Source organism: Anabrus simplex, chromosome 2 (genome assembly GCF_040414725.1).
Source record: "Anabrus simplex isolate iqAnaSimp1 chromosome 2, ASM4041472v1, whole genome shotgun sequence".
Lineage (NCBI taxonomy): Eukaryota > Metazoa > Arthropoda > Insecta > Orthoptera > Tettigoniidae > Anabrus > Anabrus simplex.
This window is the reverse complement of record NC_090266.1, coordinates 653,853,625-653,878,332: the sequence shown is the minus strand read 5'-3', so window position 1 is coordinate 653,878,332 and position 24,708 is coordinate 653,853,625. Positions and strand designations below refer to the sequence as shown.

Below are 24,708 nucleotides of genomic sequence, written 5' to 3'. Positions count from 1 at the left end.
TACAGACTCAAATGTACACAGTGTAATTTTTCATATGTTGGACAGACTGGGAGAAGCTTTATGACAAGATACATGGAACATGTTAACGCGGAAAAACATAGGAAATACTCAGCGATGAGTTTACATATGCGGGAGACTGGGCTCCAATTTGAATCCATAGAGAAAGACCTAGCGATAATTAGAAACATAGAAAAAGGGAGAATGTTGAACGAACTAGAAAGTTTATATATCTATTTAGATCAGACATATAATGAGGAACAAAGTCTTAATGAAATCACGGACAGTAAAAGCATGTTACATGAATTAACGCCGAAATTATTAAATACAGTTAGTTCAAATAAATTTAGGATACCTAATATATTTAATTCTTCATACTCTAAAACTCCACCCATACCTACAGATATTAGGCCTACTTCCAGCAAAACGGATGACTCCGGCCCTTTGTCAGCCTCGTCACAGTTAAGTCCACCCATCCTCCTCCCTTCCACACTCCCCTATTCCTTCCCCTCCGAATTCACTGCTGCCTCTGCAGCACAGTTATAATATGAGACTCAGAGCCAACAGAAGGGCAGCTACCAACACAACAGTAGTTAACAAATAACAACTTTCAACTAACATGTAAGTCCTCATCCGTTCCAAATTATGTAAGCTGAATTTCTCTCCTTGCGTTCAATTTCTTAATTCATTCTTTCCTTCTCTTACAGAGAACATTTTTCAGTATCCTCTGACATTTCCTGACAAGGTTTCAGCCAATAGTATTGCCTACCGGTGCTAAAGGCTACTTCTACAATATCTCAACTGTTGCTTCTGTTTCACCTTATGCTCACGAATTTCTTTAGCAGCCTTGAACATGTTGTTTTTATGACATTCTTGTTTGTGCTTGTGTTCACGCCCTCCTGTCGTTGGCATTATGTTGTTATCACTCTGAACTAATTTAATTGGAATTTTAATGGAAGAAGTTTTAGTCTCCGACAAGATCATAGTTTAATCATTGACTGTGTTTCCATTAACATGTTTGTATAATGTATCATTTTTCACATTTTTATATCCTGAATTTTAATAACTGGCTAAACTTTTAGCTTCCATATTTAATATTAGATGTACTCTCGAAGATTGTTTTTAGGCTGAAGATGACCTAAATTGTGGGCGAAGCATATCCCATTTAACTGATAGTCTGTTTATGTAACCACTATAAGTGAAAATAGAAGTATTGAATAGGTGGATTATAAAACACCTTTATTGTTTTATGAACTATAAATTTTCAATATGGACCAAAAATGAGAACATGTAATTGTTTTCATATTCGTAAATCATACCCAGGGTCTTGTAAAATAATGTGCTACTTATTCTCATGAGGTGATTAATAACAGAGATGTTGATACTAACTCCGTATTCTTAAATGGAATGGCAGGAGTGTATACAGCTGGTCTAAAAGTTCAACTGCGTACAATTTCAAATATCTAAGTATTTTCAAAATTGGACAGCTACTTTATGGAGATATCAATAAGAATGCATGTGACCTTTGCATGCCGCATCAGACAGCGTATGGTGGGCCAAGGACGTATTGGCACGCAAGCTGTTTCCTGGCGTTGATTCTAGCCACATAATGGATACCAGGCATGTACTGTAAACTATTGTACACATAATGTGATGTACCGTAACATACCCTGGGTTAAAAAGTTACAAACAAAAGCCTTTCCGCTTATCGTAAAAAAATATTATTTAGTATCGACACACCTCGTATTTACAGAGGTTCTGAGACCTGCATACAATATTCACGAATATTACGGCGGACACACAATGGGGAAGGGAGATTATTCGGACATTATTCATTTTCTTTTCTAGAAGGAGCTCTTCCGGTGTCCTGTATTATGTTAATTTCTCAATTCATACAGTAGTACGTACTGCAGTGGCGGCTTGTGCTGAATTATGTTGGAGGTTTTGCTCTGTGGCGCCCAGTCCATTGTAATAGACAAATCTAAGTTCGTATTGCATACAAGAAGTGCCAACTAAGCTCTTGTGCATACGTCCTCCAACTCTGCAGAAACGCCTTACCCCATGTTCTATCAGCCTTAAAGTTCCCGAAAATGTACAGAAAATATACAGGTAAACACACATCTCAATGTAAACATACATCTCAAATTGTAAGACCGCGATTTCGAGAGACATCAACATAAAGAACTGACTTGTACAAAATACAACAGTTAAAAAGTTACAAACAAAAGCCTTTCCGCTTATCGAAAAAAAATTGTGTACTATCGACACACTCGTATTTACAGAGGTTCCGAGACCTGCATACATCATTGGGAATGGGCTGTCTTAATGGAGAAGAAACAACATCTGATGGTATTAACGTTCTTGTTTTCATTTACATTACTACCTAACTTCGAATTCACTAATATTACGGACAAAACATATTCATGATTACTTGTAGAATTCAGTTACTGATGCAATTCATTTTATGGCTTGTCTCATCTTGCCAGCTGTATTACGACGACTGAAAGACTGTCTATTGAAGCCTTTGTTGAGAGGAGGTTTAAACTCTTGAAATAATTCTCGGTCACAGTGCCAACCCGGAGTGGTAATATTTCAATACAAGTCGTCAAGCCAGATCTTTCCTTTCACACCCAGCAAGACAAGGTCGACTCGAAGAGGGTGATAGTCCAAGAGAGGTGATAGTGTGATTTTCAACCGTGTTTGGTGAGGAAGTGTCAACGATTCCAAGAATTGGGATGTCTCAGCCATAGTGTTAGTAAAATATATCTGTTTAAAAAAACAGCGATGGCAATAATTTGTCTACATAGCCACATGAACTCGCCAAGGTTTTTAGGTCTAAACACTCGCTCATTTGCTTCGTACGAGAGAGAATGTTTTTGGCCGTTGGATAGATTTATGCCTATAGTCCCGGCAATTTACACAAAAATTGGAGAAATATATGTACCCCATATCTTAAAATACGTTGTGTGAAGAATTAACATGAACAATACATAGATATTGTGTGACTTAATTGCAACTGAACACTGTCCTTTATCATGCATTTCTCCTGTGTTTAAGCTTTTTGGGCTTTCTTTCTGCTGGACAGTAGCATCACAAGTATACTGTAGTCTCTGAGAATGTTGACATGTAAGAATTTTAAATCATATATGTCCATACACTTTTAAAAATTCTCTATTAGCATTGATGTGTACAGCAGAGCGAGCTTTTTGCCAAACAGCTGAGGTTTCAACGTTTTGCATTTGTGATTGTCTCAGAGGCGGTGGTGCTGGTGCTGCCTCTAGTATTATTTACTAACTCCATGGTCTCAGTGACACAGCTCCAATAGGCCAGCCGTGCTGCAAGGCGTGCAGTTCATACAGAACCTTATGGGCGACTCTTAGCCACCTATCGGAAAAAAGCTGTTGTTAAGTGTTGTGTCCTAATATTCTGTCGTTCACAGATCTGAACGAGGTTGCCAGATCAACAGAGTCTGAATGGGTATCAATCTTTGGCTCGATAACACTGAATATAAAGGATGGGATCGCTAATCGCAGTGTATCTTTCATTCTGGTGGTTCTGCAGCTCTACAGATCATATTATGAAGTCGTGCCTGATGTACTGTACACTCAAACCAGTGACAATTATAGCTTTCGTTATGTTCCTCTGCAGTCAAAGTAATTATTTTATTCCTTTTAAAAACATCACACCTCCCTGTCCTGTCATGAGTTCGCCTGTCGTTCGCACTTTGCAAACCCATCACATGTGTACGATGTGTACAATGTGCTTGCATTGCTGGTATCCATTCTATGGCTGGAAGCACACCCAAGAACCTGCTTGCACGTCAATATGTCCTTGCCCGACTTCACACTGTCTGATGCGGCATGCAAAACCGCTCGTGCTGTTCTTATTGATATCTCTAAAAGTAACTGTCCGATTTTGAAAATACTTACATATTTGAACTTGTACGCAGTTGAACTTTTACATTCAAAGATAAAGGTATAGGATTTTCCACCTGTGCAATACAACTTCAAATGTGATATAAATTAAAATGTCACATTTTATTATTAATTTTTAGGTACTGGTTTTGGCATTTTTTATATGCCATCATCAGCCTAAGGTTAAGCAAACAAGGACATTGAGTAAATTACATATATATATATACATACACACACACACAAATAAACCTTCTAAAAGTCTAGCAATTCAAAATTGCGTCACAACATAAAACATTTGACCGTATAAAACTCTCTTATGCACATCATAATAAAGTTCAGAACGAAAGGTAAAATTGATCTATGTAGAGATCTGTGCATTTCTATCACCTGGTGATGTTAAATATATATAATATCCAGGATGAAACCAGACATGAGACTAAAAAACAAATAAATATTTTCAGTACACCAACACACCTTATAACTTCCACACAACTTACAGACAGAAAAAAGATTCTTCAACTCAAAGACAAAATTAGAAATTCAGAAACCATTATTACCAAAGCAGACAAAGGGAACGCTACTGTTGTAATGGACCAAGCAGACTATATCGAAAAAACAAAAATCTTTTTCACAGACAAATCCTTCACAGTTATAGACAAAGATCCTACCCAGTCCATTCAAAGACAATTAAAACAGATACTTAAAAATACAAATTTTTTACTAACGGACAGTGAAAAGAACAAATTGATTAATATGAACCCTAGCTTGCCAACTGTTAAAGCGCAACCTAAAATTCATAAAGATGGAATCCCCATACGCCCCATAGTAAATTTCAGACCGAGTCCACTTTACAAAACAGCTCAATTTATTCAACAGTTTCTGAGCAAGCATTACACTTTCCAGGCAAATGGAATTAAAAACACCCTTGAATTAATCCAACGTTAAAACAACTTTAAATTACAACCATGCCATACCATGCATTCCTTTGACATTACCAACATGTACACAAATATTAAACCGGAAGAAGTTATACCAATTATTTCAAAAAACCTACGATCTTATAGCCAGCTCAGCCAACTTGAAATAGCGGATTTCATGCCCATATTGAAACTTTTAACTAACAATAATTATTTCATGTTCAACAAGGTAATATACAAACAGGATGAACTAGCCATGGGTTCGCCGGCATCCGGCATTCTAGCCAATATATATCTTGATTTCTTAGAGTACACTAAAATAGAAAAAGATAAGAAATTTAACAATATAGTCTCATGGTCCAGGTTTGTAGATGATATGTTTATCATCATGGATCAACGCGACACTGATGCATTTAACAATAACGTACATCGGGTGATTGTTTGGTCTGCCCTATCAATATATTTTAATATTTGAATAATTTATACGTACATGTTTCGGGAGCCTTAACTCCCTTTGTCAGCGTATTTACATTAAAATCTACCTTACCTAAGTCTCGAGCTATAACATCTTATCACATTAACATTAAGCATTGTCCTTTCTAACCTCAACTCTAGATACTATATGTACACTTTGCATTTTTGTATAATAATGCCTGTTGTAACCCGACACGTAAGGCATGGAACATTTTAATAACACTCTTGAATCGTCCACTCACTCCTCCTGTCCTTTGCACTCATACAACGTGTATCATCACCCTGGATGGATCCACTAGCTGGTTGTCACTATGAAGCTATTATCTTACGTCCAATTTGACATCCTTGGAAGTTATAACCGTTTGTTGCACTGAATATGGTCATTGTTGTATATTATAATCACCCGTTGTACGTTATTGTTATTACGAGTCAGTACGGACCAATTAAGGACCGATATGGTCAAGTTTGTCGACCGATGCATTTACCACCCTAGCACACCTCAATGACATCGATACGAATATTAAGTTCACTATAGAATCCAAAATCAATAAGGCCCTCAACTTTTTAGACTTAACTATTACCAGACTCCCATTTGCCTCCAAATATAAAATCTACAGGAAACCGATGCATACAGCTTTTCTTAAATGTTGAGAAGAATTTGAACAACTACTGGAAAGAAACAATGTAATAACTGGATGAAAAGCAAAATGAACAACAGAAGATAGCATATAACCTGAAGACCTTAGATAGAAGGAAAGGGATTATTAAATGGTTTTAAAAATAATTAAGCCATTTAAACTACTGACTCAGAGATTATGGCATTGAAAAAAAAAAAAAAAAAAAAAAAGAGAGAGTGCGTGTGCGTGCGTGATTTTCCAAAAATATTAAAGTAATGTGGCCATTTCTCATCAAAGATCAAGTCAGAAGCATTAGTTTTTACATGTGTTAATTAATCAGAGCATGTCTGCTGCTCGTGTTAAGTACAAAACCAGCATTTTGGGAGAGTTTTTCATTAAATTAAAATATTTTCTTAATTGCTAACGTTCAATTATACGAATATAGGGATTGATTTTAAGAAAAGGTCGAAAAAATGTCAAGAATTTTGGTTGTTATATTGTTAGACGCCCTCTAGTAAGACTGGTCTTTGCTGTTCGGATGGAAAATTCAACAGAACTTTCATAGACACAGAGAGATGAACTCTGTTTCTTCAGCTACAAAGGGTTGTATTTTCTATTTTATTTTTTCCATTTTACAGATCAGAAAGCCTCCGTGGCTCAGGCGGCAGCATGCTGGCCTTTCACCGCTGGGTTCCGTGGTTCAAATCCCGGCCACTCCTTGCGAGATTTGTGCTGGACAAAGCAGAGGTGGGCCAGGTTTATTCCCTGGGTACTCCGGTTTTCCCTGTCATCTTTGATTCCAGCAAAATTCTTCAATATCATTTCATTTCATCTGTCATTCATTAATCATTGCCCCAGAGGTATGCGACAGGCTTCAGCAGCCAGCACAGTTCCTATCCTTGCCGCTAGATGGGGGCTTCATTCATTCCATTTCTGACCCGGTCGAATGACTGGAAACAGACTGTGGATTTTTCATTTTACAGATCAAAAAGTTCCTTTCTAGTTTGTATCAAAGATCAGATGTATGTTGTTTTCGTCCACCTGTTCGACACGTTACTCCCCACAAGCATCAATACAATCGTATTTCCAGAAATTGTGGTGGCTCTTGAAGTCACCTGCGTACATTGCAGGGTCATTTTGCATGTCCAGGACTGAAATAGCTCAGGGAGTTGTGGTTTGTGGATATTTACAACTCTGATATATTTTTTTCTTTGCAATTGGCTTTATGTCACGCCGGCACAGACAGGTCTTATGGTGACGATGGGAGATTAATGGGTTAGGAGTGGGAAGAAAATGGCTATGTCCTTAATAAAGGTACAGCCCCAGTATTTGCCTGGTGTGAAAATGGGGAAACCATGGAAAATCATCTTCAGAGCTGTCAACAGTGCTCGAACCCACTATCGCACGAATGCAAGCTTAGAGTTGCGCGTCCCTAACCGTACAGTCAACTCTCTCGGTCTGATATCATTAATTTCAATAGTGATGATCTGAATGTTAATAGTGGAAATATCAACAGAGTTCTGTATTCCGCTTCACACATATGTAGCTAAACCGTATTACTGATGATAAACTGCTCCAATACATGTGTATCCAGGAATTTTCCCCCCAGAGTGTAGTTAGTTCCCATCTACAGTATGTGTTTCCTGAAACAGAAGAACATTATCGGCATTATTATAAAGAAGGAAGATAATGACATTTTGAAACACTGATTTAGTTGGAGAATATGAAGAGAAGATTTCAGGTTTCTAGTTGAATAGCTCTTAAATAGCTGCTGGGGTTCATGTCTGTGTGTTTGTCAGATGACAAGGATTGTCTGGCATCCTGAGAGGTTTTTTTTTTAGCACCAGTGCCCTGCCTCCTCTAAGGTCATTATTTGATTCTATAGTATGCAGAAGATCAGTAGGGTACATGTTTATTTTGTGCAAGATAACAGCATTCATCTGGCATCCTGAGTCCAAGTTAGTGGGTTTGATTCTGGCTCAGTCCATGGTACTTGTATACTTGCTCAAATATGCCGACCTTGTTCCAGGAGATTTCTGACACATTAAAGAACTACTGGGGGACAAAATTGTGGCACCCTGATGTCTCCAAAAATTGCAGAAGTTGCTAGTAGGCATTAAACTATTATTATTATTATTATTATTATTATTATTATTATTATTATTATTATTATTATTATTATTATTATTTCCCATTCACTGCAGGGTCTGTTTATTTTGTTATTCATTTGCATGTACATGGGGTCACGTGTTATTTTCTGTAATATTAAAAGCATTATGATTAAATATGGTGCATAATACTATGCTATCTTTCTTGTTTTTTGCAGGGAAATGCTTGTACTTATCAGGTCTTACACCGGAGCCTATGACAGCAGATGATGACTACAAGCTGTTGCAGGTTGGCATAGGATTCACTAACATGGTCGCAAGAGCTACTAAAGGCAGTGCAGATTTGACTAGAAAAGAGATTAAAGAAGGTTTGTTTGGGTGTATGGGTGTGATGTTGCTTGCAGTAATCAGTGCCCTTTATCCTGTAGCACTTCTTTGTATGAAACCAAAATAGCTAGATTTACGCTGCTGAATGTAATATAAACGGGGGGGAATTTTATTTATGTTTACATTTAAATTTATTTCACATTTAATTCGTAGTCTCACATGTAGGTAATGCTGATAATGTGGTATTCAGTAGCTTACCAAGGAATGAATTCAGATTATTTTATGTTAACTCTTGTACTGTTACCATCACTTCAGCTGTATCCATGTCATGATTATTTATTTAGCTACTTATAATCATGTTTTTCATATAGGGAAATGGAAATATCAGGTGGGATTTTTCCGTCTCACAGTTCTCTACTTTCATTCATTGCTGAGAATGTATTTTGAATGCTGCAATAATAATCTTGTCTTACTAAGGCAGACAGATTCATTCATATCTAAGATGCCTATAGGTCAGTATCACTGTGTTTTGGTAAGCCAACCATTGAAAAGTCACTATAATAGAGTGAAATGAATGAATGTTGTTGTGACTGACTGATATTATTTTTGGAGGTGATTTTCGAATTGGCTGGATTAAATCTTGTCATTGGTGGTTACCTGTGAACATACAGCACAGGTTGGCTCATGAATGACATGAACTTTATCCTGACAAACATCAGACATTTTTCAACTCCCAGTTTTACTGGATTTTGCTCTAAACTTAACTCCCTATCTTTGAAGTTTGGATAGCTTGTTAATTCATTTTTCCAGTGCTAAAATATACTGTATAATTTTTGTTGTATTTGGTCATTTCTTGCTGCAGTGAGAACTGGACAAAATAATAATAATTTTTTTTGAAGCATTGCAATTTTCCTATTTACACATCCTCATGCTCATTAGAGGCCTTCAACAAAATTATACATTTTACTATATTTGTGTTCCTTTCTTATTGTGAACCTCAACAATTAGCTAGCGGTATTTTGCTCGCTGCTGGTTCCACACGCGTGCGCGCACACACACACTCTCTCTCTCTCTCTCTCTCTCTCTCTCTCTCTCTCTCTCTCTCTCTCTCTCTCGCTCTCTCTCTCTCTCGCTCTCTCTCTCTCTCTCTCTCTCTCTCTCTCTCTCTGACAAAGTAATAATAAATTTTGCCATTTTCCTTTTTACACATCTCATACTCATTAAAGGCCTCAATAAAATTACAAATTTTAGTATGTTTGTGTTCCTCCCTTGCTTTGGAAGATTCAGCTAGTTGCAGGACTTCCTGTCGTTAATCCTGGTGATAATGATATTGAGACTTTCCCACAGCTAGTGGAGCTTAGGCAACTTCTCCTTTGTCCATACAGGCTGGTATAGTGACACTCAGTCACACTCCTGGAATACTGCTGAGTTCATTTGCATTTCATACTGTACCTTCATCCTGTCGCTAGCTACCTTCAGGTGTTCTCGGGCACTCTCGTATGTAGATGTCGTGGAAACAGTCCACATGTTCCTACACCTAGCCTGTCACCAGTTCTTGCTCCAGTGCCGTCCCAAAAATTAAGTCGCATGGCAGACGTACCTCTCTTTCCGAGACCATATTGGCGTGTGTCATGCCTTACCTCTCATGTGGATGCACAGTAAACAGCTAATGGGAAGAAGGGCATCGTCTCATTCCAGCCCTTCTGGCGGGCTGACACTACCTTCCTCAAATGCTGCTCGACAGTCTTCACAAGCTGTTCTACCATGCCATCTGACTGTAGGTAAGGAGGTGTCGTTCTGGTCTTGTGTACACTGAGATGGTACAGAATTTCCTACATTAACATTGACTCGAAGTTCCTGCCCTGCTTGCTGTGCAGCTCTCTAGGAACACCAAAGTGACAGGAGGAGTTCTTCACTAGGTCATCAGCCACTATTGATGCTTCCTCATTGGGGATGGTGTATACCTCAGGCCATTTAATGAAATAATTCATGTATAGAATCAGGAAGCGATTTTCTGCATCTGATTCGGGGAATGATCTGGCACTGTGAATGGCTACTTGAAGTGCGTTCAGACATTGTACTACTGCATCTGGCCCCTACTCTGTGCATGAGGGCCTTGGCTCATGGCACATATCACATATATGGCACCATCTGTTGACGTCTGTCTGCAGGACTACCCAGTTGTAGTGTTGCCAGACCCAATCCAAGGTTTTATTGACCCAAAGGTGGCTTGTAGTGATGTGCCCGTGTAATTCAGCCACTACTTACTTCCCTCTGTTTCTGGTAATTATGAACTGAGCAATGATATTTGACATTTAGAGACCCCCATTGAGTCCTCTGGGCCTTGTAGGTTGGGTTATGCCCATCGATGTACTTCCATGATGGTCACTGTCCAAATTAAATTTCCCATAGGATCTGTCTAACATCGTCATCTGCAAGCTGCTCCTTCCTCAGGGTTGTGCAATCCCAGCCTTCTGTGGCTCAGATGTCCATTGTACCAGCCTGACTCAACATTCGGATGGTGGGTGCAGTTCTCAGGGCATGGTCTGACTCGATGTGTGTCTGTATGTACATTTTTTCCTTCCCTGTCTATGTTCGGCAGTGATGTCATATTCCTGCAGGTGTTGCACACACCAAGCAGTCTGTTCTACTAGATTTTTAAAATTTAGGAGCCATGTCAAGGCAGAATGGTCTGTGTACTGGTGGAACTGCTGACCATACAGGTATCTGTGGAAGTGCTCCTGTGTCTTCACCATGGCCGGTAGTTCACGGGGGATCACACTGTTCCTTTTGGCTTTGGATAACATCTTGCCATAGTACACTATCACCTTATCCCGTCCGTCCTGGACTGTGACAGCACCCCAGTCGATGACGCAAGCTTGGGATAACCCAAGACAGGTGCTGAGCACCGGGACTTTTTGAGTGACCTGAATGCGGCCTCTGCCTCTGGTGACATTCAGAAATTCCTCTTCTCCTCAATGAGCTGCGCAAGTGGCTTTGAGATGTTGGCGAAGCTGGCAATGAACCTTCTGTAATTGGTACATAAGCCAGGAAAACTCCTCAACTCAACTTGTCTCTCCACGCAGGTCAGTTTCTAACAGCTTCTAACTTTTCTGGTTGGGTAGCTACTCCCTCCACTGACAGTGTGGCTTAGGTAGCGTACCTCATGCTGGAATAATTGGTACTTCCCAGTGTTCATCCTCAGGTGAACACGTCGTATCTCTGGAACTCTTTTCAGGTGTTTTCAAGGTTCTCTGGTAATGCTTGCCTACTTGGATGAAACTGCCTGCTCATAGTCCACATCTCATTCCCATAGAGTAAATATGGAATAAATTATGATGACGGTTCTACCAGAATTATTTGGACACCCTGCAGGACCTGCAGGAGGCTCTTCAAAAAAGATTGGGGCATAGTTTATTTAAATACCATGATTTAGTAATTTTGGAACCTGAAAATGAATAAAAAGATGACTCTTTCTAATCAATCAATTGATTGATTGATTGATTGATTGATTGATTGATTGATTGATTGATTGATTGATTGATGTGTTTTTTTTTTTTTTTGTATATGAATAATAACACTATTTAGTATTGAATAGGTGGAAACCTTTACTGTGTTATTATTCATATGCTATCTCAGTTCAGTACGGACCAACAACATGAAATTCATAACCCTTGGTGTTTTTTTGTATTGTTCAATGTATGTGGGAGTGGAACTACTGCAAGTGGCTCTTGTTTGTGGTTGCTCGAAATGCCCCTGTTGAATCCAACCTCAGTTCTATAAGAGCATTCCCATGGTGTTGAAAGAAGCTTTCATTCTTGTCTTCTTATAGAGGATGAAATTTCTGCAATGTTAATCAGAAGCATGCCTGAGAAGTTAGAAGACGTGATTACAGTTGATGGACATTTTGTGATTACCCATAAGCAGCTAGAGATCTTCTGCTTTCTTCTTTTTCCTACCGCTTTTCCCACACCTCTGGGGTCGCGGGTGCGATCTGTGTCGCACATGTGGATTTGGCCCTGTTTTGCGGCCGGATGCTCTTCCTGACGCCAACCCTATATGGAGGGATGTAATCACTATTGCGTGTTTCTGTGGTGGTTGGTAGTGTAGTGTGTTGTGTGAATATGAAGAGGAGAGTGTTGGGATGGACACAAACGCCCAGTCCCCGAGCCAGAAGAATTAATCAGAAGCGATTAAAATCCCCGACCCGGCCGGGAATCGAACCCGGGACCCTCTGAACCGAAGGTCAGTACGCTGACCATTCAGCCAACGAGTCGGACATAAGCAGCTAGAGATGTACATATCAATTATGTGTTAATTCTGTCTTTCTGGAGCAGTTCAGAGAAAACTTACTCATTTTCAGGTTTCAAAATTACTAAGTCATTGTATTAGACCTTAAAAAGTATGTAGTCTCTCAAAGTTGATGAGAACCTAAAATAAATCACCAGTTTAAAATAGAAATTTGATTGGTGTTTTTTTTCAGTATATTTGGTAGTGGAACTACAAGTATTTTCTCCACTCAATTTCCAAACACAATTTTCAAAGTACAAATGTTCTCCAGTTATGTGTGGTTTGCTTTGGATATTTCTAGGGTCAATCATAAGAAGCTTCAGTAACTTGTGTTTCCTTCCTTGAAATGCCCCTGTTGGATCCGGCCTTAGTTATATGGGAGTATTCCCATGATATTAAAAAAAGGCTTTTGTTATTGTCTTTTTATTGAGGTTGAAATGTCTGAAATTATGATCTTTCATTCTCGCTGGTTTCCTAGAATAATTTGTAAAGACCTTGCTAAAATGACACAAGGTCGCCTTGCTCTCTCTTTATGATGGGGTATGTAAATCCAAATTGAAGTTAGTCATCATCCTACTTTCCACTTTTGAAACTTATGATGTCAAAACATGTAAGCAAAGAAATACCAAGTCACTGACATGGTTCAGTTTGATAATTCATTGGTACCGTGCTAGTACACTTCATCAGTAATGCATGTATTATATAACAGCTCTTCTTGTCTCATCAGTCACTGCTCCTATGCTACCTTGTAGTTCCAGCCCATACTGGTCACTGATACATACCATCGCATTAATTAAATACAAGGCATCACAATATTGGTAGATTAGCCCAGAATCAATAGCCTTCAAGAAAGATTGTGCAAACACACACGGTTTGTGAAACTTTACCACCTTACCATCATGGTCATTATGTCATTCTGTCAACAGATAAGTTGTGAGAGATTGTAATGGCTGTATCCATTACAGGCCGGTACTCGATGTATTGAAATTAATACGCCTGATAAAATTCAAAATTTATGATTTTGACCATATTTGGTCAAATTGGTCTGTATTGTCTGCTACAAACATATTATTTTGTATTGGTCTGTCTTGTCAATACTTATATTTATTATTTATATAATTATATGCAGTACATGTTTCAAGAACGCTGCAATTCTCTTCATCAGCCACAAATATACACTTAGCATTTCTAAAACCCTTCATTATAAAATTATTACTTCTACTTAAAATAAACTAAAAATAATGGAGTTCCAAACCTTTTCATTCTTGCTTGTCCTTAAACAGTTGTCATAATATTAATACTCTACAACAATATTTCAAGTTTGTGCATAAATAATTTTTTTAAACTTTTTTATGTCTTTATGTCTCTTGATGTGATTTACACTGCCCCTTTAGGGCGTCAAATCCTTGTTGAATGGGGCGTTCCAATGAGAAATCGTCTAATGTGTGTATGTCTGTAGTTATAACAGCCAACGATTTAACTACAAAAGATATGTCTGCCAAGTTATGTGCGTTTCTTCAATATCTACAAAAAGGGGTGATGAAAATGAAATGATGATAATCCTACTGAAACTTTACATGATAATGCACAGGCATATAGTGAGCAAAAGCTTACATTGGTGTGAGGCAGCTGTTATACATTATGAGGCAGATGCAACAGGCTGATAAGTGGAATTATGTGCGACCAGGAGAAGTGAGGGAGTAATGAGGGGAAGCCTATGCTGTGTAGAACAGGAATGTTGATGTGTGCTATCTCCCCCTTCATTTCTTCTTTTTTCTTTTGTTCGTGTATTTGACTGCTAGTTTAAACAGCAGGTTTTCTTCTGCAGCATATTCATTCAAATTATTATCCCTATTTTGTTATTGTTATTGGAAAAGTTGGAAATTTACAGGTCGCAAAAGCTATATGCAGTAAAACCTCGTTAATTCGAAGTCACAAAAATCAGACTTTGAATTACGTGATTTTGAATTAACTGCCAATTTGTAATTCAGAAATGCCAACCTTTGCCGCGTCACAAAATATTCTAAAAAGACACGTTACTGCTTGCAGTTAACCTTGATTCACAGTTTGAACTTTTCAAATGCCAGGGGAAAAAACTATTTCCAAAATGTATCCAACAAGGTGCATTTACACTATTCAAATAATGCACTTGGATAACTCGCTGACAAACATAACCACATCCAATGAAAGAAAAAAAAAATGTGATTCAAAGATGGGGAGAAATCTACAGTATATATGCTGGCTCTCCTGTGCAAGTGCTTTATTCATTGGATTAACTGTATGAATTTTAGATGCCCTGTACTTGCACGGAAAGTATCTGATGCCCTTAAAATATCGTGGCTTATCAAGCTTTCCTACGACGAGGGGAGGAAGTCTCACGTTTCCGTCTGCATTACAACTTGGTACAGTGACTCTATCCTTGTACAATTTCCTGCCATGGCATTTCTCTTGTAATTCAGAAATGCCAACACTTGCCACATCACAAAGTATTCCAAGGCCTGTTAATGCATGCAGTCACCTTGATTCATAGTTTAAGCCTTTCATATGCTATGGAAAAAACCATTTCCAGAATGTATCCAACAAGGTGCATTTACATTATTCAAATAATGCACTTGGATAAATCACTGGCAAACATAACATCACGCAGTGAAAGAAAAGAAAAAACACGATTCAAAGACAAGGACAAATAATGCTGGCTGTCCTGTGCAAATGCTTCATTTCTTTGATTAGTGTACAGTTTGCAATTTTTAGATGCCTTGTACTTGCACGGAAAGTGTCCGACACAATTAAAACATCCTGGCTTATCGAACATTGCTATGACGAGGGGAGGAAGTCTTGCTTCCATGTGCATTACAACACAGTAAAATGATTGTACAATTTCCCAGCTGGTACTTCTCTCCTTTAAAAAATAAGTCTGTTTGGACTCGTCATAAAGGAGAAACAATGCAGTTTCACTGACATTGACAATATTGTTTGGTGCATACCAATTGATTATATGAGCCACGCTTTTTCGCCAACTGTTGGCATCACTAGTGTTCACGGATTCTGCTTCTCCGCACACAACCTACTGTGTGATATTGTTGCATTCCTTAAAAAGCTGAATACAAAAGAATGAGGATTTCACTCAAACTTAAAAATATGAAGCACACTGTAGACACACCGAAGTGGGCGAAAGTGCCTAAAGCTACCCCTGCACGTTCCGGGAGATGCATTCTTTCATGATGCGGATAAACTTTTAATTTAAATTACTCTGTAAAATACTTTTTTGTTTTTTAAATGGAAAGGCAGTTTTGAATTAAAAGTCTGAATTTTGGTAATAGGACCAACATTGTTCTTCAAATTACGAATTATCCGTATACAGAGTTGCCAACTATTACGATTCAATCTTAATAATTACAAATTGTCCATCATAATTACACCTTTATGAATCGCACACCACAAATTACAATTTTTTTGTTGATTTTTAAATCTAAGTGTATGAAGTGATCAAAAGGACACACAGGGAATGCTATTACAGCTTGAATTATCAAAATATTATTTTCGGATTTCTCAGTAATCATTTATACCCCTTTCCTGTCCCTCATTTAAGAACATTTCAACTTGTCACGCGCCGAACGCAGTATGCTTCCAGTACCGGAAAAATAGGCATCTACGATGTGGTATATCTTGCGGAGTAGTTGTCTTCGTTCGCCACATGATCAGACTTCCATGCATGTATGCGAGTTCTTTTGTCTTTGTTTTGGCGGCAAAGTGGTGAATACTGTGTGCGTGACTGTTGAAGATTTTGGTTGCCAAATTTACATATATTTCTCTTCTAGGATATATGCTAATCGTGTGTTACGAAATGCGAAAGGTTTGAAATAATGAACAGATTTCTAGTCCAGGAAAATACGTGTGATGACGTTACCGTGACTAGTGAAGCTAGTAATAAACCAAAAATAGTTCCACTCAGATATGTACTGCAGATCACCTGTTACTATAGCAGTTAAGAATCATATACTCTTTATATGCCAGTCTTTAAATATGTTACATCTGATTGAATTGTATGTTGATCATTGATTTTTCAATGATATGTAAGTTAGTAAGGTCATAGAAGAAAAATTCTGTGGCCGCCGCCCCCCCCCCCCCCCCCCCCCCGCCGCACTAAAGGCTGTATTACGAATTGCCTTTCTTGAAAATTGGCATCTCTGCATATATCGAATTAAACAATTTAAATAACATGTAAAACCATACCTCATGTTTCCGGGAACGAGAGCTTCGAATTAGGCAGGATTTTGAATTATCGAGGTTCTACTGTACTAGTTTATACTAGTGAATATTGACAAGGTGGACCAATACAAATTAATATATTAATAAAATTCAACACATAGGCCTTCATTCCTGTTTCTCGGTTTCCCGTGGACGCAGAGATGAAAGAAGTTGCTGGGGTGAATGGGTCTAACTACAATGTCAAGAATTGAATTTAAAACTTTAAAAGGTTATATTTCTTTTCCAAAACAAACTTAACAACATATCAGGTACAAATCAATCTTGAAACAAGAGTAGGAAGGTCCAAGATTAGTGGTTTTTACAAATTCTGGGCTTCAAGCCCCTAGTTTTATAATTTTACAAAGGAAGAGGTATTATTTAGTGAGGGGCAGAAATCCCCTAATTCAAAGAGCACTTGCTCCCAAAAGTACAACATCTAGCCTTCAGGAGGCATTCATTAATCTTACAAAAACTTTCAAAAAGAGCAAACAGGCTCTCAGTTTTCCACGCCTTCTCAAGGCGACGTAGCATGAAACTCTAATACTCTCTGGCCTTACGAGGCACTATGTACACATAGAAATCTAATTACACAGAGGTATCTAGTACCCAACCTACAGGGCCTTAGTGAAAAAGAACAGGTGAAATAAACGGCCCGAGTACAATTTGAATGGTGTCGAGGACTGCGCTCCAAAAAGAAATTTAAAACCTATAGGGCGCTGGGCCGACGAACCGGGCTATTCCCTAACTACTGAGGTAGCACGAGTGGAAATAACTTTAATACATTGCAGAAACGAAAGGTTACAAAAACATGGCACCTCAAACCAAGATGAAGGGGTGCTCGAGAGGGTATGTCACTCTCTATCCCCGATTTACAGTAAAAGTTTTTTCGACGCTTTTACATTAGCCGAAGGAAGATTTACATTTTAGAAAAGTTGATTACATAGTTAAAGTTTCGGACCTTTCCCTCGGGTTAAACTGCAGAGTTAGAAAGAAAGAAATATGTTATCTGGCCATCACCTTGTTGAAGTACTGCTGCCTGATGAAAGAGACCGCCCGCCTCCTGCTTTGACACACACACACACACACACACTAGGTCAGATGACGATCAATTGGTCAAGAGACATGAAAATCCGCAGTTTATAAACCCTCGGGGAAGGTTCGAGGCCATTCCAGATAAAACTAGCCATGAACATCAATCAGTAAAAAAAATTATGAATACAAAACTTCTTTAAATCAGAAGTTCTTTCACTTCACACCAGGGTGCATGATCATAGTTTTTTGGTAGTGTCATCTATGAGAGAATGTCCAAACTTCTTGATGCATAGCAAACAAAATAAGTAGAGATTCACACAGTTCAGGAAACTTCACAATAACAAAATTACATCAGATTTCTGTAGTGACATCATCTAAGTAAAGTTTTAAGTAGGTATAGTTTCAATTTCACTGTTTCACCAATAGAGGAGTTCTTTTAGGCGCTAGATTTAAATGCGCGGCGTTGGAGTGTACCTCCCGGTGCAATTCCCCTCCCTGAAACCCTCAAAATGCCCCTCCCATACACACAGAGGATGACAGCCAGTGCCATAGCAAATCTTGTTCTTTCAAGTTGTATCCTTCTCCTGTATTGTGTGTCCTTTCTTGCATTCTTGAAATTGTCCTCTATTCCAAAATCTATAGCTCATTTAATATATTTCTCCTTGTACATATTCTTTTCCTCTAGTCAGCATTTGCTTGCCTTGAAAATGAAATGATGCATTATTTGGAAATTAATGGCACGTATCATCGCCCTGATATAGGGTTGATTGTTACTCTAAATTTGAACAGTTCTGTCATCTGCTTCATGCCTTGTTCAAATCTGCTTATTATTCTTCTTGCAGTTGCAGTTTAATTTATTGAAAGGAATACTAACATTCTCAGATCTATACACCAATAGCTGATAAGAATATTGATATGCTTGAAGAATGTTATGATCAGATTTAAGAATTGCCAGTACTGATTGAGACAAACAAGGACATCACTGTCATTGAATGCAAAAATTGGAAATGGTGGAAGGGGTAGATTTTTGCTTAAATATGGATTGGATGTATGTGTATGTTCAGTCTTCAGCCCTAAGGCTGGTGGGATCCTCAACAGCTCTGCCATCAGCTGTCATAGATGGCCTAGGTATCACTGAAGAAGCGTACTAGGGAAATGAGGAGTGAGGTAGTTTCCCGTTGCTTACCTCACCGAGCCAGAAGTTGCTATTACATGTCAGTCTGCCAAGCCCACTGAAATGCATGCACCAACCGACCCTATGAGCAACATTTTCACACCATTCATAGCAGGGACTCATACCTCAGTCACTTTCATTTTGTCTAAGCCAAGGATAAGACAGAGACAGATCAATGAAAGTAACAAAATTGCTCTAGCCCATACCAGAAGACATAGTGCACTGTAAACACTAGGTCCTGCCAGCAAAGGCATATGGATTGGATAGGGATAATAAATGCAATTAACTTGTGAAATGCCTTCCAACAAATGTTCCATCTTTACAATACCATAAATAGTCTTTATTGCTAAGACTACATTAAAATATATTAGTGATACATGTTTCATCTTGCTTTCGAGACATATTCAGTCACAAACAAAATCATTTATCATGTATAATAAATGCAAAGAAAGTTCAAGTCAGTTCAACAAGGATTTACACATCTATATTGTACCAGGAACCACCAGCGGTCTGGAACATAATTTATTTCAGCGTGAGGTACAGCGAAGTAAACAAAGTCACAGCTGGAACTTTCGAGAGAGTGTGAGTAACTACGTCCCGAGCTTCATGCAAGGAAGTGACATTACTATGACGCGCCGATCATGTGTACAGCGCGTGATGGCATGGAAAGGAATGGTATAAAAGGGCAGGGATTCGCCAAGTAAGTCGGTTCATAACTCGCAGCTGAAGTAACAACACGATGTTGTACGCAAGTAACTACGCCGAGGTTCGAACATAGCCGCCACGAGTGAGGTTCGCCGGTAAGAACTCTGCCATAATTGTCGTCAAAAGACTTGTATTCAAAGTGCTACTTTTGGACTTACGAATTTTTCGAAAATTAAAATACGAACTTAGTTTTCACGAACTACTAGGACTATTTCGAGAATGTGTGACAGTAACTTAAACTGTGGTATAATGTATTTAAACTTCAACTCAGTCAAAAGCGAGTGTGTAGAACTTGCACCTCACACCAGATTTATCTTTAACTTAGAACATTTGTAATTTAAAAGCGGGTGCATATTAACGCAATTTTCCAGTGAAATACATAAATACTTAGTCTTTTAAAGCAAGTAACGCAATGAAAGTGTTTAAAAATTGGTATTTAATACAAGTGTGATTAACTCTAAACAGCATTAAAGCATTTGTCTCGGGTGAACAAGACAGTGCCACATTAGACGACTTCTTCAAAACACTGTAGCTGTTTGAACATACAAACATGCATGTGTTTAGAACACTTCTACTGTTGTAAATATACCTTTTCTTCGTGTGTCATACCAATGATTATATTGGAACTGTGTTTTTCCTCTGAACAGTTATTCCGATAAATGAGCTTTCATAATTTTGCTGCTAGTGTTACGAACAGTGAGCAAGTGCACAAAACAAAATACCGTGCATACAATTATGAAGTGCAAATACGACTTATTTTGAATGGGACACTACCAAGCAATCATAGTCAGTTGAACTTTCTCGTGTTCACTACACTACACAGTGACGCGTGAAATCCTGTCGAGTGCCTATTTCTCGTAATTATCACATCTGCCTGCCGCTACACAAGCCGAATCTCGAGTCGACGTGGGACGTGTCAACAAGGGAATGGAACTGCAGTATCAACATGGGATATGGAGTGTGGTGCTATGGTGATGACTTCACGACACCGGCTGCCTATGGTGACAACTTGCTGTTCGCTGACCAGCAGCTGTCCACATTCCAGTCCTGAGTTCCAGTAAAAACAGGTGATATGAAGTGTATTTTAAACCACTTTCAAAACAAGTGCATAAAAATTCCACAGAACAAACTTTCTTCTTGCCAAGTTGAATAGTAAAACCAGTGACTTCGTTTAGCAGCTTTATGAACAATTATTACAACGCTCATTGGAAACTAGACTCTTACTAAATTCTAGTTTGCGTTATTTTCGAAGTGTAAAACTTTTCATACGTATAAAAACTTTTAGGGAGAACTTCACAAACTTTGAAAGTGAAAGAGTATATATTTTAAAGTGATATTTATTATTTAAAAAGACTGTAGGAAGCAAGTGATATTTATTATTCAAAAAGATTGTAGGAAACAAGTGAAATTTATTATTTAAAAAGACTGTAGGGAAACAATTCAGTATTTGGAATTTGGAATTTGATCTTCTGGTGAAAGACATTCATTTCAGTTAGTTTATGGTGACTTATGTAAAAACAAATTATTTTCAAAACCTCAAGATAAAGGCAATCTTTAGTGGATATCATGTTTTTAAATCAGGCAAACATTGCATTACGAAAATTTTGTAAAATAACTTGCTTTAATGTATAAATAATTTACCAATGAAACAAATATATTGTGAAAAGGTGCAGAAATAATACAGTAGGAGACATTGCCCATAAATACATGATAGTGAATAAATTGAGCTTTAAGCCCAACTATTATTTTGCTCTGCGTTCGCCTCTCTGTACCTGCTCCATAAGAGCCATCCACCCCTAAGTAAAGATTCTCATGCCCAGATCCCTAATCATTTCCCGGTACAATATATATAATAGAACTTGTCCTGACTGACTGACTGACTGACTGACTGACTGACTGACTGACTGACTGACTGACTGACTGACTGACTGACTGACTGACTGACTGACTCATCATCGCCGAGCCAAAACGACTGGACAGAAAGAAATGAAATTTTGGGGATACATTCATATCAACATGTAGGTGCTTGCTAAGAGAGGATTTTTGGATATTCCGTTGCTAAGGGGGTGAAAAGGGGGGTGAAATTTTAAAATGAGTGTATCTATATCTCAAAACTTTAAAAGTTTACAGATGTAAAAATTGGTATTTAGAATCATCTTTAAAAATAAGGAAACACATTTTTTTGTTTTTGGAAAATCTCAATAGGAGGGGTGAAAAAGCTTGAAAAGGGGGTTGAATGCCTTTAATCAGGATACCGGTACTTATATCTCAGAAACTGAACATATTACAGACCTGAAAATTGGTACTTTTGATCTCTTTTAAAAATAAAGGAACACGTATTTTTTTTGTTTTTGGAAAATCCAATTAATGGGAGGGGGGAAAAAGGGGGGGTGAATTTTTAAAATGAGTGTATCTATATCTCAAAACTTTGAAAGTTTACGGATGTAAAAATTGGTATCTAGAATCTTCATTAAAAATAAAGAAACACGTATTTTTTGATTTTTGGAACATCCCAATAGGAAGGGTGAAAATGGGTGAATAATGAGTTGAATGCCGTTAATGAGGATACATATATCTCAGAAACTGAAGATATTACAGAACTGAAAATTTGTATATGGGATCTCCTTTAAAAATAAAGAAACGCGTATTTTTTTTGTTTTTGGAAAATCCAATTAATGGTGGTTAAACAGGAGTGACAAATTGGGGTGAATTTTTTGAAAGACTATATCTACAGAATACCTGAGAAATGTAAAATGTTACAGACATAAAAAGTGGTATTTGGAATCTCCTGTAAATGTAAAGAAACATAGGTGAATTGTTTTTGGAAATGCCACTTAAGGGGAACAGAAAAAGGGGGTGAAAGTTTAAAATGAGAATCCTACAGTATATCTGAAAAAACTTAACATGTTACAGAAGTAAAAAATTGTATTTTTTACCTCTATTAAAAATCAAGAAACGTGCATTTTTTGTTTTCGGAAATACCACATGGGTGGAAAGGGGGGGGGGGGGGTAAAAGTGACTGAAAATGGTGTTGAATCCTTTTAATTAGGCTACTGATATCTCAAAAATGAAGATGTTACAGACGTGAAATTTTATATCTGGGATCTGCTTTAAAAGTAAAGAAACACGTTGCGCCGTCCCTGCGTCCAGGAGAGGACACACAAGATCCAGGCTAGCTAAATTCGTGATTATTAGATTATTATACACATCTATATGGGCTATGAGTTCCGAATGACAAGGAAAGCACGTCAAATTATGTTTAAGGAACCTCTAATCTACGTCGAAGGACGTCTCCTACACGCTACTGACTAGAATTCCTTATGGCTTACCAAGTTAACCTGAAATAAGTACTTAAGTCTAAGTCACTATCCTAAAAAGAAATTAATAGAAGGATTGATGCTTTAATGTACCACATTTTATTATATACTCAACTTATTCCATAATATAAACATCATATCTTTCACCTTTGAGTGATAATCGAAAAATTGTAGGCTTCACCTAAGTATAAGGTTCGTTCTCGATGGGATTAGGTTTTAACTCTTGAAATACCTGATCTCCTGTCAGAATATCTGATGCTTTGCCTATTTGCCATCTTAAAACTCCTCTATTGCAAGCAATTGACCTATAATATATTTCTTTCTGGTCAGAAAACAATTTAACAAATGCTGGTATCGGGCAAAAATGTTAGGTGATGTTCACCACAAGTACTTAAATAGTTAGTACGTTTTACATTAGTAATGTCCAATGAATAAAATTGTCGTTCAAATTAAAATACTTGTTGATGAGAGTATTGAATCAGTAGTACATTGAATAATTAATCATTGAATGATCGAAAAATAGATTGGGTAAAGAATTAAATTTAGCACAAGATCCTTAAAATAAGTAAAATTGTTCAATTGGATATTGTTAAATTAGGATTATTCAATTAGAATTACTAATATATTATCATTAGATTAGAATTATAAGATTAGAATTATTAGATGCATCTAACGAGGAAAACAATATTCACAGTATATTACACTATATACAAAGTTGCAGATTGAGGGTAGTTTCGAAAATATTCAGGACATAATCTCTGTATCTGGAATTAAATCTTATGGATTGGAATCGAAGTCTTCCTACTCGACCTTATGAAACCTTTAAATCAATTGTTCTATTTCAGTTCATATTTCTGTTGACCTACTGAAATGAGATAATTCTCTTTCTTTTTAGTTCATAGTGTTAGAAATACACAATTAGATTAACTTGGGAAGAAATGTCTTCATGGTGTAGTAACAGGTGATAAGCATTACGTACCATATAATGTCTATGTTTATGCTTATGCTTCTTGATCTCCCTGCATGAATATTGATAAGTCCCTTTTTCGTAAATTAATGTATGCTTTCACATAAATGGTTCAACATTGTATTTGTAATCTTAAGTATACTACTCTTAACTTGAGCTTATTCATGACTCTAAATGAATGCTCATGTGATTGCATTATATTTCCGAGTGGATACTATCCTAATTTCATCAAAAACATATTTGGCTTGCGTGGTCTACTTTGTGTGAAGATTCTACTGCGAGTTCATAACTCACATGCCTACAGTCAGTCATCAGTGATATTAGATATTGCCTAAGAAGTAACCCTACAGTTCATTTCACATGATGATAATCTTAGAATTGGAAAGTGTCCATGAAGGTGTGAGCACATTCAAAACTTATCCTCCTAGTTGGGAATCTATTGGTGCTTTTAGGTATAATTATCAACAAACATGTGTCATTCCAATCATATACCAACCTAATCTGTGCTTACTCGTAGGTGAATGATTAAATGAATCACTGAATTCACTAACACTCCGTAAAGCTCAACTTGAAAAAAGAAACACATTATGTCCACCACAACATAACCATAATCGTACTCAT

The 24,708-nt window shown here is 37.6% G+C and overlaps 1 protein-coding gene across 6 annotated transcripts in view; it reads left to right on the top strand.

Annotated features, from left to right (window-relative positions):
• Tdg (Thymine DNA glycosylase) overlaps positions 1 to 24,708 on the top strand; it is a 538,298-nt gene that overhangs the window by 427,504 nt on the left and 86,086 nt on the right. For all 6 annotated transcript variants that reach the window (XM_067141146.2, XM_067141144.2, XM_067141143.2 and 3 more), the window contains one exon: positions 8,246 to 8,395. In XM_067141146.2, the coding sequence (XP_066997247.1) occupies positions 8,246 to 8,395 (150 nt within the window). The remainder of the gene's footprint in view (positions 1 to 8,245; positions 8,396 to 24,708) is intronic.